Here is a 14233-nt window from a genome sequence, read left to right on the forward strand (position 1 = left end):
TTTATCTATTTTATTTATTTTTTCAAAAAACCAACTCCTTGTTTCATTAATTTTCTGAATGATTCTTTTGTTTTCAATTTCATTGATCTCTGATTTGATTTTGGATATTTCTTTTCTTCTACTGAGTTTAGGCTTAGATTGTTCTTCTTTTTCCAATTCCATAAGATCTCTTGTGAGATTGTTGATGTGCTCTCTTTCTGTTTTTCGAATGTAGGCATCTAAAGCGATGAATTTTCCTCTCAAAACTGCTTTTGCAGTATCCCACAGGTTTTGGTAGCTTGTGTCTTCATTGTTGTTATGCTCAAGGAAGTTAATGATTTCCTGTTTTATTTCTTCCTTCACCCATCTGTTATTCAACAGAAGATTGTTTAATTTCCATGCCTTTGGGTGGGCTTGAGCATTTTTGTTAGAGTTGAGTTCCGCCTTTAGTGCCGTATGGTCTGAAAAGATACAAGGTAAAATTTCAATTCTTTTGATTCTGTTGAAATTTGTTTTGTGTCCCAGGATATGATCAATTTTGGAGAATGTTCCATGGGGTGATGAGAAGAATGTATATTCTTTATCTTTGGGGTGGAGTGTTCTATATGCATCTATCAAGCATAGTTGTTCTAGGGTCTCATTTAAATCTCTTACATCTTTGTTTAATTTCTGTTTAGAGGATCTGTCCAGCTCTGTAAGAGGGGTGTTAAAGTCCCCTGTTATGATGGTATTATCAGATATCATATTGCTCAGACTGAGTAAGGTCTGCTTCAAGAATCTGGGAGCATTTAAATTGGGTGCATAAATATTTAGAATGGAAATGTCTTCTTGTTGTAGTTTTCCCTTGACCAATATAAAGTGACCATCTTTGTCTTTTTTGACTTTAGTTGCTTTAAATCCACATGTATCTGAAAATAAGATTGCAACTCCTCTTTTCTTCTGAATTCCGTTTGCCTGAAAAATTGTCTTCCAACCCTTGACTCGGAGCTTTAATTTGTCTTTTGAGGCCAGGTGTGTTTCTTGCAGACAGCAAATGGATGGCTTGTGTTTTTTAATCCAGTCAGCCAATCTATGTCTCTTCAGTGGGGAATTCAAGCCATTAACATTTATTGAGATAATCGATAAGTGTGGTAGTATTCTATTCGTCTTATTTGGTGAGAGTCCATTGCTTAGTTTTATCTTTTGCATCAGTGTGGAGGTTAGGTTTTGTCCTTTGATTTCTGAGTTCTTACTTTGCTGCTGATCCATTGTGGTGGTCAGTGTGCAGAACAGGTTGAAGTATTTCCTGTAGAGCTGGTCTTGTTGTGGCGAATTTCCTCAATGTTTGTATATCCGTAAATGATTTGATTTCTCCGTCAATTTTGAAGCTTAGCTTAGCAGGGTACAGAATTCTGGGCTGAAAATTGTTCTGTTTAAGTAGATTAAAGGTAGATGACCATTGTCTTCTTGCTTGGAAAGTTTCATTAGAGAAGTCTGCGGTAACTCTGATGGATTTGCCCCTGTAGTCAACTGGCGCTTACTCTTGGCAGCTTGCAGAATCTTTTCTTTGGTCTTAACTTTAGACAGGTTCATCACAATGTGTCTTGGAGAAGCTCGGTTAGAGTTGAGGCGACCTGGGGTCCGATATCCCTCTGAAAACAGTGTGTCAGACTCTTTGGTGATGTTTGGGAAATTTTCTTTTATAATATTCTCTAGTATGGCTTCCATTCCTCTGGGGCATTCTTCTTCCCCTTCTGGAATTCCTATAACTCGTATGTTGGAACACTTCATAAAGTCCCATAATTCTGACAGTGAACGTTCTGCTTTCTCTCTCTTCTTTTCTGCCTCTTTTACTATCTGAGTTATCTCAAGAACCTTGTCTTCTACCTCTGAAATTCTTTCTTCTGCATGGTCTAACCTGTTGCTGATACTTTCCATTGTATCTTTAAGTTCCCTAATTGACTGTTTCAGTTCCTTCAGGTCTGCTATATCCTTTTTAGATTCTTCATATCGTTCATCTCTTATTTGATTCTGTTTTTGGATTTCCTTTTGGTTATTTTCCACTTTATTAGCAATTTCCTTCATTGTTTCCATCATTTCTTTCATTGTTTTCAACATGTGTATTCTAAATTCCCTTTCTGTCATTCCTAACATTTCTATACTGGTGGAATCATCTGCAGTAGCTACCTCATGGTCCCTTGATGGGGTTGTTCTAGACTGGTTCTTCATGTTGCCTGGAGTTTTCTGCTGATTCTTCCTCATGAGTGATTTCTTTTATCTGTTTCCTTGCCCTAATTTTCCTTTCACTTCCTCTTGCTCTTTAAGTTCTTGTGCCTGTGGACTAAGGGTTACAGGACCAGAAGGGTGAGAAGGTTGAAGAGCAAAAAAAGGGGATGAAAGAAAGGAGGACCGAGTGATAAGAAAAAAAGAAAGATAGAGAAAGGAGAGGGGGTGGGTATAAGGAATATTGACAAAAAGAAGAGAGGCACAGAAAGAGGGAGACAGGGCAATATAGGTGTACAGTAGGGTACTTTGACACAACCTTAAAAAACCCCACCTTCTGGGGGTGCCCAGTTGCGTGGTTCCCTTGAGGTCAGCAGCTCTTTGCTAACCTGATCAGACACAGTACCCCACCTCCACCAAGTAGAGAGGAAAGACAAAAATGCTATAAATGAAACCAAAAGAAGCAAACAGAAAACTTTACGGGGATAAAATTGGGTGAAAAAACCAAATTATATCGGTAGAAACACTAGCAAAAATGAAGTTGAAGTTATTAAAAAAGGCAGCAATGGGAAATTATAATTAAACTAGGAAAATTGAGAAAGAAAAAGGGATCTGTGTGGAAAAGATTGAAATTAAAAAAACAAAAGAACATCAGCAACGTCAAAATAAACAAACAAAAAAAACAACCAAACCAAATAAAAAAGAAGAAAAAAATACACAACCAAAAACAAAGCAGTTTGTATATGTTATTGAATATTGTCTGGGCAACACGTGGTCTTCTGGGGTACGAGATGTTAGTCACAGTTCTGATACGACTGGAGGCTGCTGATTTCTCAAACCCCAGCAGGTAGACACCCTAAATCTCTCTTCAGCCTACTTAAAAGGCACTTTGAACTTGTAAACTTGCTGAGCAGAAGCTTTCCCAGCTTTCTCGCTGGAATCGCTACTGAAGTGGCTATCCACTTACTCAGTGTGCCAAAACCGGTCTCACTCTGCCCCTGAGGGTTAGGGTTGCAAGGCGGTTCAAACCCAAAATCATCTTCTATAGTTTTGCTGATAATATTCAGTGCCTAAACAAGACCATGTCCATATATGGTCTTTCTGTTCTTCAAGAACAAATGATATCTATTTTTTATTTTGCTTCATTTAATATTATATTCAGATTATAGCAGTACATATATTTATCTCATTTTTACTGGCTACCTAGTATTTATACTTTCTCAAATCTCTACAGCCTGTTTTAACATTCCAATTAAATTAGCTGTTGTATTTTTTATGTTTTTTTTCCAAAGAATGAGCTTTCAGGTTTATTTACTAGTTCTTATATTCTGTTCAATCAATTCCTACATTTGTCTTTGTTAATTCCTTAATTTGGGAATTTATTTTGTTGCTTGCTTCTTAAATGCACTTGTATCCATTCTTTCTTATTAATGTGAACATTTTAAGGCTATGAATTTTCCTCTGAAGACTGCTTTAACTGTATCCTATAGGTTCTGATATATAGTGGCTTTCATTATAGTTCATTTTACATATACATGCAACTGCTTATATATAATTTTGTTTTTGCCTTTTCTCTGTGGGTTAGACATTATTTAAGAGAGAGATTTTTAAAACTTTTTCTGAGAGGTGTTGTTTTCTACTTTAGTGATCAGTTTTGCTTTCATTGCAATGTCATCTGTAATGTATCTACCCATTTGGAATTTATTAATAATTTTTTGTGTCCTAGTATATAAGCAATTTTTGTTAAATGTTCTCTGGACATTAAAAATGTGGAATATTGTCTATTTGAAGTATAGAGTTTAACAACTTTTAATTAAATATACTTTATTAATTACTGTATTTTGCTGTGTATAATATGCATTTTTTTTGCCCAAATTTTTGAGGGAAAAATAAGGGTGTGCCTTATACATGGGTAGTATGCTCTGGAGTTGGGGAGGAGGTTGGGCCTCCTGGCGCCTCCACACTCTCCTGCCTGGGCCTGCCAGGTGCGCAGGTTTCCAATCCAGGAGGATCTGGAATCCTATGGGAGTGGACGGAGCAGCCTAGTGCCACTATGGAGGGTGGGGTTGGCAGGGCTGTCAAAGTGGGCTGCATTGTTACAGTTTGGCCGGGGCCAGGTTTGAACCTGCCACCCTCGGTATATGGGGCTGGCGCCCTACCCACTGAGCCACAGGTGCCACCCTCTTTTGCACTTTAGACTCAAGTTTTCTTTTGTTTCTGGAAGTTTACTTAATTTTTATCTTTAAATTTTTTTATTTGATTGCATTGACCTCTTTACAAATACAGTTCATTTGTATGTTGTATGTCCCTTAACTATTTTATAAAACAATCTTTTTTTTTTTTAAATCATAGCTGTGTACATTCATGCAATCATGGGGTGCAATGTATTGGTTTTATGTACAGTTTGAAATATTTTCATCAAACTGGTTAACATCAAAGTTCTGTATTAGAATCTTAATCCCTAATTCAACAGTGTTAAGAGATGGAACTTTTAAGCAGTGATGAGGCCATGAGGGCTCTGCCCTAATGAATGGATTAATGTCATTACAGTGAGTGGATTAATGGCATTTTCACGGCATTTTCTTAGTTCTGATGTTAAGACATTTATATTCTACATTTAGTAAGTTTCACATGTACCCTTGTAAGATGCACCATAGGGTGTGGTCCCACCAATTACCCTCCCTCCACCCATCCTCACTCACCTCCCTCTCCTCCCTCCACCCATCCTCACTCACCTCCCTCTCCTCCCTCTCCCCTTTCCCCATATTCTTAGGCTATAATTGGGTTGTAGCTTTCATATGAAAGATATAAATTGGTTTCATAGTAGGGCTGAGTACATTGGAAACTTTTTCTTCCATTCTTAAGATAACTTTGCTAAGAATAGTATGTTCCAGCTCCATCCTTGAACTATCTTCTTTTGAATTCTTTTTAATACTTTATAAATTTCCAGTTATTATGTTTACTCATCAGTCCTCTTCACCAGGTTCAGTGTGTCTCACATTGTTTTTTTCAGCACCGGCTCATCTTCTTTGTGGTGCCTTTCTTTGGTATTTCCATTTTTCTCTTCTGTTTTGCCTTCGGCTACTATCAACTCATGTTTCAGTATCTCCTGTGGTTTTGCCCCATTTTTCTGTGGTCTTTCATCTCTGTTATACATGGTTTGATTGTTCTGATAACATTTATTTTGGATGTATTTTTTTTAATAATTTTCATCTGTTCACTGTCGTGTCTTTCATCTGTTCACTGTCTTGTTCCTTTCCTTTCGTTGGTGTATTTTACAGATCCTGTACTACTTTTAAAAAATTATTATTCCTGCTTCTCACTCATAAATACAGTGAGTTTTTCCTACATCATATATCTGCAGGATAGTAGCTTTTAGGATAGTGTTTTACACTAAATACAGTTCTCTCTTCTTAATATGGAAGTATTTTATGAGTGGAGGTCAGAGTGGTGGAGAGTTTGAGCAAGGGAGAGAAATTAGGAGTGCATGTTTGCTTAACCTTTCATCCTCCTTTGTCTACAGAGATGGGCAGTTACAGTGATGCCTGTATTTCAAAATGTCTCTTCTCTTATGACCTCAGTAATGTGCGTACTTTAGGCAAATAGGTTTCTGTATGATTTCTTATTGACCTTAGAGTTCTCCAGTTAATTGCTGAACTGTGCTCTCCCGCATGCTGAGGCCTGCTCCCGTAGGCATTCTCTTTCCCTTTATCTTATCCTGGCCCTGTTGTATCCAATTGCATATGACAGCCTTTCCACGTATTTTGCCATTCAGGACTTTGACTCCCGGTTTTATCAAAGGTCTGATTTATTTTTTCTATTTCTCAGTATCTTCGACGTTCTTTGTGGTTTCTGAAAAGATACGGAGAGAAAATTCATTATTGCCTCAAAAGCTGAAACCCTGTCTGACACTTCAGTTCTCTTTAACTTTGATGATGTACATTACGTGCACCAAAATTAGATCTGCTTTAACGAGAGTGAATTTGAGACCTTGAGAGAACTAGGGCCATACAGTTCAATAAGGATGAATTGACAGAGTCTCTGGCTAGAATTCAATGTAGAGATATTAAATGGTGTCTTTAATTTTTCTTTTTTTTTTTTTTTTTTGAGACAGAGTCTCACTCTGTCACCCAGGATAGAGTGCTATGGCATCTTCATATCTCACAGCAACCTCAAACTCTTGGGCTCAGGCAATCTCTTGCCTCAGCCTCCTGAGTAGCTGGGACAATAGGCACCCCCCCACACACACGCCCAGCTAGTTTTTCTATTTTTACTAGAGATGGGGTCTCACCCTTACTCAGGCTGGTCTCAAACTCCTGACCTCAAGCAATCAACCCCCCTCGACTTTCAAAGTGCTGGGATCACAGGTGTGAGCCACAGCACCCGGCTTGAATGGTGTTTTGTGAATGCAACGCAGATAAAGCCTGGTTGTTCTCCTTTGTCCACTCAAGGGAGCTTATATTGTTTTGTTGCCTTTACTAATGAATGAAATCATTATGGTGGCTTGGTTGGTGAGCCAGAGTTTAAATACTGAACTCAGCTTTAACCTATATTAGAGGATCTAGAGTGAGTCAAACCAAGAGCAGGAAGGCAAGGGACAGGATACCCAGCACTCATATGGCACCGTCTCCGTTAAGCTTCACAGTCCCTCTGATCTGGCATTATTGTCCCTTTTTGACACATGAAGAAATGGGGCAAAGAGCCTAGGTAACCTCTCAAAGCCACCAGTTAGGAAGTGTTGATGCTCCAACTTTCAACTTTACCTTCCTGCCTCCTGGGATATGGTATTCACTCATGTAGAGTCGTCTCAACCACAGCTTTAGGGTTCTGTAAAGAGAAAATCAAAAGACCCACAAAAGGGGCTGCTAGCTGCTTTGTTTTCATCTTTCAAGCCAGGTGATGCTGCTACTTTCCACGTACTAAGGGGCCATTTCTCTGAGTAGCAGTCGTGATCACAACCAGCACTTAACTGGGCATGTCTTCAACCTGCAGTTCGTAGCCATTAATTAGTTCCTATGACATAAACCATTGTTACCTCCTTGTACAGATGAGGCAGCCAGCATGGAGAGTGGTTATATAATTTTTCTAGGATTCCCAGGAGAGAGCTGGGATTGGACCTCTTCATCCTAGGCTTAGCCTGTGACCCTGCCTGAGATTGTTCAGCTGCCCTCGGGTAGAATGCCGTGGCGTCACACGGCTCACAGCAACCTCTAACTCTTGGGCTTACGCGATTCTCTTGCCTCAGCCTCCCGAGCAGCTGGGACTACAGGCGCCCGCCACAACGTCTGGCTATTTTTTTGTTGCAGTTTGGCCGGGGCTGGGTTTGAACCCGTCACCCTCGGCATATGGGTCCGGCACCCTACTCACTGAGCCACAGGCACCGCCCCATCCACAGTGTATTACAGAACGTGGTAACAGATGAGAAAGAGAAAGCTCAAATCAAGGATTATGTGCACAGGAAGCTTATTTTCAACAACGTAGTTCAGATCATGAAACTAAGACCATTTTGTTTAAAAATTGGCAATGACAGAATTTTCTTTATAAAGAATTACAGTGAGAGGGCTTTGGGGAAGGAACTGGCTTATTGGGGGAGGAGTAGAAAGTGAAGTATATGCCCATTTGTCCTTTTGGCTCTTTTTAGTTTCAGTAAGAAATAGCCCTTTTTGGGGTGCATATATTTTTAACCACACAAAGTATAGCTAGCTTAAAAAAGTGTGGAGATCATATGAAAACTAACCTCCCAAAACTCTTATTTTTGAATACTTGCATTATAATGGAAGTAACCTCAGATTTCATCCAACCATCACTGGACAATTTATTTGTTCCTTAATTTGTTCCTAATGTTCCTTAACCATTTTAATATATAGTGTTTTATATATAATGATGTTTTTGGAGTAACAGGTATTCAGGCAGTGAGAGAAAAAAGAAAGCACAGCACGCTTAATATGTAGGTAGACATCTCGGCACTTTTCTTTGTACAGGAAGCCCATTATCTCCAAATGATAACTTTGTTGATAGTACCCACAAATATACTTGGAGCCAGGTTTTATAAAATAGATCCAGAATCATATGACTAAGAGACCCAGCTGATGATACATGTCAGCCTCAGATAGATGGTACATTTTCTGTTTTAAAGACTCAAGCAAAACTTTTCACATTCTTCTTTGAAAAAAAAAAAAAATTACATTTGAAGTCCTTTTTCACCCAAGCACATTTTGAGATAAGAGCTTACAAGTCTTGACATTATTTCATTTTGTAATGCGCATCTGTCAAGGAACCAAGATACGATACAGCTACTAAAAGCTGATGATTGTGGAACAGAGAAACTTGACAGCATTTCATTTCCTTTATGTTCTTATTGTACATTTATCAGGAAACCTGTATCTCTCCTAGTTCAGCTAGAAATTGGTAGAATTCAGGAACTCAAAGGCTTGGCAAGGAACTGTCCTATTGGTATCATCTTACATTTTAGAGAAGTTGCTTGGTAGAGTCATTGTTAAAGCTTTTGCTTCTCTTTTCATTATTGTGGGCCACTATCCAGAGACCACATTTCTGTAGGCCCTATAACTGCTTTGCTGCACAAATTAAACGCCAAGGTGTTTCATACATAACACGCCAGCATTTCAATGCTTGTCAATCAGAGTTTATGAAATATAGGGATTACAACTTGATATTAACATCGAAATCTATTGTACTCATTTTATGTGTGAAAATGAGAAACTCTCCTGCAGACACTGGATTTCCCAGCCCCTTTGTCGCCCTGTTTTTAATTTATCTCCAGGTTTTGAATCGGGAAAATGCTGTTGCTTACCAATTTAATGTAGTGATAAAACATATCTATGAATCAGAGCGATCAAAAAGTAGTTTGGCTTTTGGTACAGCCCCACTGAGAGGATTTCAGTGGGACTAATTCCTCCGTAGAATTGAATATCCCTCTTCTTAAATTGTGCTTCACATGAAGAAGTGGACATAGAAATGTCATTGTTTTAGGAAGACTTTAAAACTTTTAAGCCTATTCTTTTTATCCTTGCCTATTTTTTTGAACAGGTGTACTTCAAAAAGAATTATCCAGAAATTATGCCGACTGACCATGTGGGGAACACTTCCAACGGACAACCCTCAGCCTTAACTATTTTTGAGACAGCGCTGTGATTCTACCAAGATGTCACATCTATTCCATTTTCTAATAGTTTTTGCACTGTGTAAACTATATTGTACTTTTATACTCTGTCAACAAATACTTATACAGACATGATGTTAGCTCATTTGGATTCCCCCCCCACCTTATTCAGTGGTATGAAGTTCTACCAAAAAATGATTTATTTTTATTTAAATGTTATTGTTGTGGTTATTTTTTAATGAGAGGTGCAGGCCACCCACAAAAGTTGTCTATCAGGTTTTGTGCCTTAAGAAACTCCAGAGCCAAAGCTCATCTTTAAGGAACAGGAAAAAGTTGTCACAGGTTTGGATTTGTGTGTGTTACTGCCCCCAAATTACGCGTTAATTTCCATTTATATCAGGGATTCTATTTACTTGAAGACAGTATGAAGCTGACATTTTGTCTCACATTTTCTTTTACATAAGTGGGATCCATTATTTCCCCCAAAGGCCTCTGGTTAGTACAGATAAAAACAATAGGAAAAACAAAAAATACTTTTTTGTTTAAGTGACATCATAGTAGGATGACAAAAACAATACAAGATTAAAGTATACAAGGACAATATTTGGTCGTATGTTCTTAAAAAAGAAAAGAAGGGAATGTAACAGTTTCTCAAAATGGGAGCCTTTATAGGTAGATTTGATACCGACTGGCACCGATGTGACCATCCCTCATCTTTTACATTTGTAAGATTCTAACAGGGGGACTGTGTTGAAGTTTTGGGCTCAGCGTGATGGTACTTTCCACAAAGGCCAAAACTCTTAACTGTAATTTCCAAAAATATGTGGTCGTATTCTTAACTGGAATTCTGGCTTTCAGAAGGTTAACCCTCTGTGGATTATAAGCCCTTTGGCTTTGCCTTTATGGAAATCCTTTCTAAATTGCATGCATTGGCTTTTTTGTTGAGCCAGATTAAGAAAAGCATTGACTGTAATTCTGCAATACCTTCCCAGGATGGTATTGGATGATCCAAAAGGTTCACTTTCATGAGTTTGTCCACGTTAGTTTACTTCTGACCACTAATAGCAGGGTTTTTTTTTAAGGTTTCTAATTAGCGAATCAACAAACTGCAATATTTCCTAGGACCTGTTGTACTTTTTTAAACTATGGGTTTTTAGTTTTTCTTGATGGTGGTGGCTATGGTATGTTGAGGTCAGTTTACTAAAGGTTTTACTGTCACGGTTTAAAGTGGATTCTCACGACCTCTCAGAATAAGGGGTGACCATCCTCAAATTGCATATATTAATATATGTGCCTTTATGTGGCAGGCATTTTAGAAACAGATACTTTATAGAATGAGCACTTGAAAAGCACACGCAGCTAACTACCAAAATATATCGAGTGTAGTAGCTGTTCAGCTCTTTGTATTTAGAAATCTGGTTACCATTCAGTCATATAAACCACACACAATAAGGCATTTGTGAATAGTCATGATTAGTATTGTAGGCAACTGAAATGCCAATCATAATAATGATTGTTCAAACTTTAGACATATTTATAATGTGCATATGTTTATTTGGTCTTTAGAGGGGAAAGGCTATCATATAAACATGTTTCTATCTCATTTCTGTTTAACGTTACAGGGTTTTTTAATGAAACAAAATTCACTTGAAATAAATGACAGTTTTTATCACCATTCAGAGATCTCTACTTCAATTTTTGGAGGGATTACTGACCCAGGTCCTTAGTGATGAAAGCTAATGAGTTCTCCTGAGATCAAAAAAAAAAAAGAGCTCAAAAAATTAACTTTCATAATCCACTGATTTTCTTGGCCAATTGGATGGACCAAATAGTCCAAACAGATTTCAGTAGGTTTCAGACTGATCAAAGCAGATGCTATTTTACCAAGTCCAGGAAGGGAGAGTATTAATTTGTGCCTCAGGCTTGACTAAGTATTAAATGGTTGACGTTTGGGGTTGTGTTTTTGTCTTTTCAGATGTCTTTGTCCAAAACTGATAGGAAACATCTGTCACCGCTACATGTAACCCACTAGAATGTTGATTCTCAAAGTCTGGTCCCTGAGCCAGCAGCATACCATACCCTGGCACTTGTTTGGCATGCAAATGTTTGTGCCTTGCCCCAGATCTGCGGAGTCAGAAACTCTGGTGGTGGGGACCAGTAATTGGTGTGTTCAAAAGCCTGAAGGTTGATTCTCATGCAGCACCATAGAACATAAAGTCTCAGAACCAGCACCATAGAACATAAAGAACTCATGAAGAAACACACAGAAATCTAGCACACATTTCCATGTCTACCTAGTATGTGTCACAGCTCCAGAGGTAAATAGTTACTGGAGTGTCCAGTGACAGAAGACTCTTGGCAGTTGGCATTTAAATCAAAATGACTAATTAAGTGTCCTCAATAACCTGATCTGAAGAACAGAAGAGAAGGTCCGTGTCTGAGAAATATCCTCATTATCCTTGTTGTCTAAAATCAGCACTGTTTCATTTCTTCTAGGAAGTGTTCTTAAGATCAGTCTTCAGATTGGGTAGCCCTGTGTGTTTCTGTGATACCTTGAGCGCCCCTCCTGTATTAACACTGAATCATCTGCAGTGTATGGGGCCCCCATTTAGAAGGGCCCAGTACTTGGTTTAATGCCCTGTTTTTAGCATCTTGAAATTCTGAATTTTTATACAAAGGACCCTGCTTTTCCATTTTGCACTGGGACCTGTAAATTATGTAGTCTGTCCTCATTGTAAGTATTTGTGGATGTTTCCTCACTGAACCATGAGCTTCTGAGGACTAGACCGTGCCCTGTTCATATTTTAATCTACATCTTCTAGCACAGGGTCAATTCATGGGTGCTCGGTAAGTGTTCACTGAGTGAATAAGCACTGAGGATAAACCTTCTAACCTTTCTAATATGAAAGTTTAAGAGGCAGGTTGGGGTAGCAGAACCCGGGTTCAGAGGTCAGTCACCAGTTTGTACCAGCCCACGGTAAGTATGGGAATTTCAATAAAGTATGTAGAAACTTTTACAGCTCCTTGATATTGCCATAACATCCACATTCATGATTGGTAGACTCCTTCCGAGCAGACCAGAGTTTGTTGAGCTTGGATGGTGAGACGTGGGGCACACTAGCCATGCACAGTAGATCCGCTGACTATAATAGTTTGCAATGGCTTGAAAATTAAAAATAATTAAATAAAACCAATTCTTTAACCCCAGAGAGTTGAGAAGCACCACTTTAGAACAAAGCCTTGCATATGGTTCACTCAATAAACACTAGCCTCCTTATCCATCAGGGAAAAATCATCCTGTGATCTTTACGTTTAAAATTAGACCACTTAGGCTTTCAAAATGTATATGAGCAATATTTTAATTTTTTTATTTCAGATTGATAGGAGGATGCAAATGTTTAGGTTACACTGTTTTCATTTCTAAGGTAAAGTTCAAGTCGTGCTTGTGCCCTTCACCCAGGGGGCGTGCTGAACACCCTCACATTGTGCACATCAGGTGAGATCCCCCAAGCACCCTTCCTTCTGTCCCTCCCCTCGTCTTCCCTACTCCCCTCTAGGCTATACTTGCAGTTGTTTATATATTGGCTTCATATTAGTATTGAGTACATTGGATATTTTTTTTCCCCATTCTTCAGATACTTTACTGAGAAAAATGTGCTGCCGTTCCATCCAGGTAAACGTAAAAGATGTAAAGTCTCTATCTTTTCTTAGAGCTGAATATTACTCCAGGGTATACACATACCACAGTTTGTTAATCCATTCATGGGTTGATGGGCACTTGCATTGATTCCACATCTTGGCATTAGCAATATTTTTAAATAGCATTATAAGCTAAGATTCTGCTCAATATCTACTAGGAATTTTCTCCCTTAGTGTCTCACTCTATGACCACAGGCTAGAGTGCCATGGCCTCTGCATAGCTCACAGCAACCTCAAACTCCTGGGTTCTGGGTTCTGATCCTCCTGCCTCAGCCTCCAGAGTGCTGGGACATGGGCATGAGCCACTATACCCCGCCAATTTAGGAACTTTTTAAGTCTAAAAAATATATATTTTATATATATATATATTTGGAGATAGAGCCTCAAGCTATTGTCCTGGGTAGAGTGCTATGGTATCACAGCAACCTCCAACTCCTGGGCTTAAGCGATTCTATTGCCTCGACCTCCCAAGTAGCGAGGACTACAGGCACCCGCCGCAATGCCCGGCCATTTTTTTTGGTTGTAGTTGTTGTTCAGCAGGCCTGGGCTGGATTCGAACCCCCTAGCTCTGGTGTATATGGCCGGCACCCTAGCCACTTGACCTACAGGTGCCAAGCCAAGTCTAACAATATTTTAAAAGCAAAATGATACTGTGCATTTGTTCTCATCAACTATATTCGTCAATTAACAGCATAATACTGATATTGAAGACAGTTAATACTGATATTGAACACATCAGGCCACTTGTAAAAGTGGAGAACATCAGGGCTTATGTACAGGCTGTTTATTGATTTTCCTGTAAAAGCAGAAAGAATGTGAATTCACTGAGCTTTTGCTTCTTTTTTTTTTTATTGTTGGGGATTCATTGAGGGTACAATAAGCCAGGTTACACTGATTGCAATTGTTAGGTAAAGTCCCTCTTGCAATCATGTCTTGCCCCCATAAAGTGTGACACACACCAACGCCCCACCCCCCTCCCTCAGTCCCTCTTTCTGCTTTTGAGCTTTTGCTTCTTAAATTTAATTTTCTAAGGAGAATATTTCCCTTTTCTCAGAACTAAAATCTCAGTTGAAAGCTGAGATAAACACATTTATTTAAATTTAGAACTAAAAAAAATAAATAAGGGATTAACATGCCCTGGCCCTGTGAGATCTCCATTTATACACCAGGCCCTTCTAACTTGCCTTGGGGTCAATATTGGCATTGTAGGATTTTTTGAGAAGAACCAAGATT

General features: G+C 38.8%; 1 protein-coding gene across 4 annotated transcripts in view; it reads left to right on the forward strand.

The window, feature by feature from the left end:
- The window catches only part of ABCC4 (ATP binding cassette subfamily C member 4), a 242767-nt gene extending 230922 nt beyond the window's left edge, over positions 1-11845 (forward strand). The window contains exon 31 of one of the 4 annotated variants that reach the window (XM_053564121.1): positions 9229-11845. In XM_053564121.1, coding sequence (XP_053420096.1) covers positions 9229-9333 — 105 coding nt within the window. In that variant the 3' untranslated portion in view covers positions 9334-11845. The remainder of the gene's footprint in view (positions 1-9228) is intronic. The other 3 variants (XM_053564118.1, XM_053564120.1, XM_053564119.1) reach the window with 3 other exon arrangements.
- Positions 11846-14233: the final 2388 nt, after the last annotated feature.

The sequence above is a fragment of the Nycticebus coucang genome, chromosome 15 (genome assembly GCF_027406575.1).
Source record: "Nycticebus coucang isolate mNycCou1 chromosome 15, mNycCou1.pri, whole genome shotgun sequence".
In the NCBI taxonomy this organism is placed as follows: domain Eukaryota; kingdom Metazoa; phylum Chordata; class Mammalia; order Primates; family Lorisidae; genus Nycticebus; species Nycticebus coucang.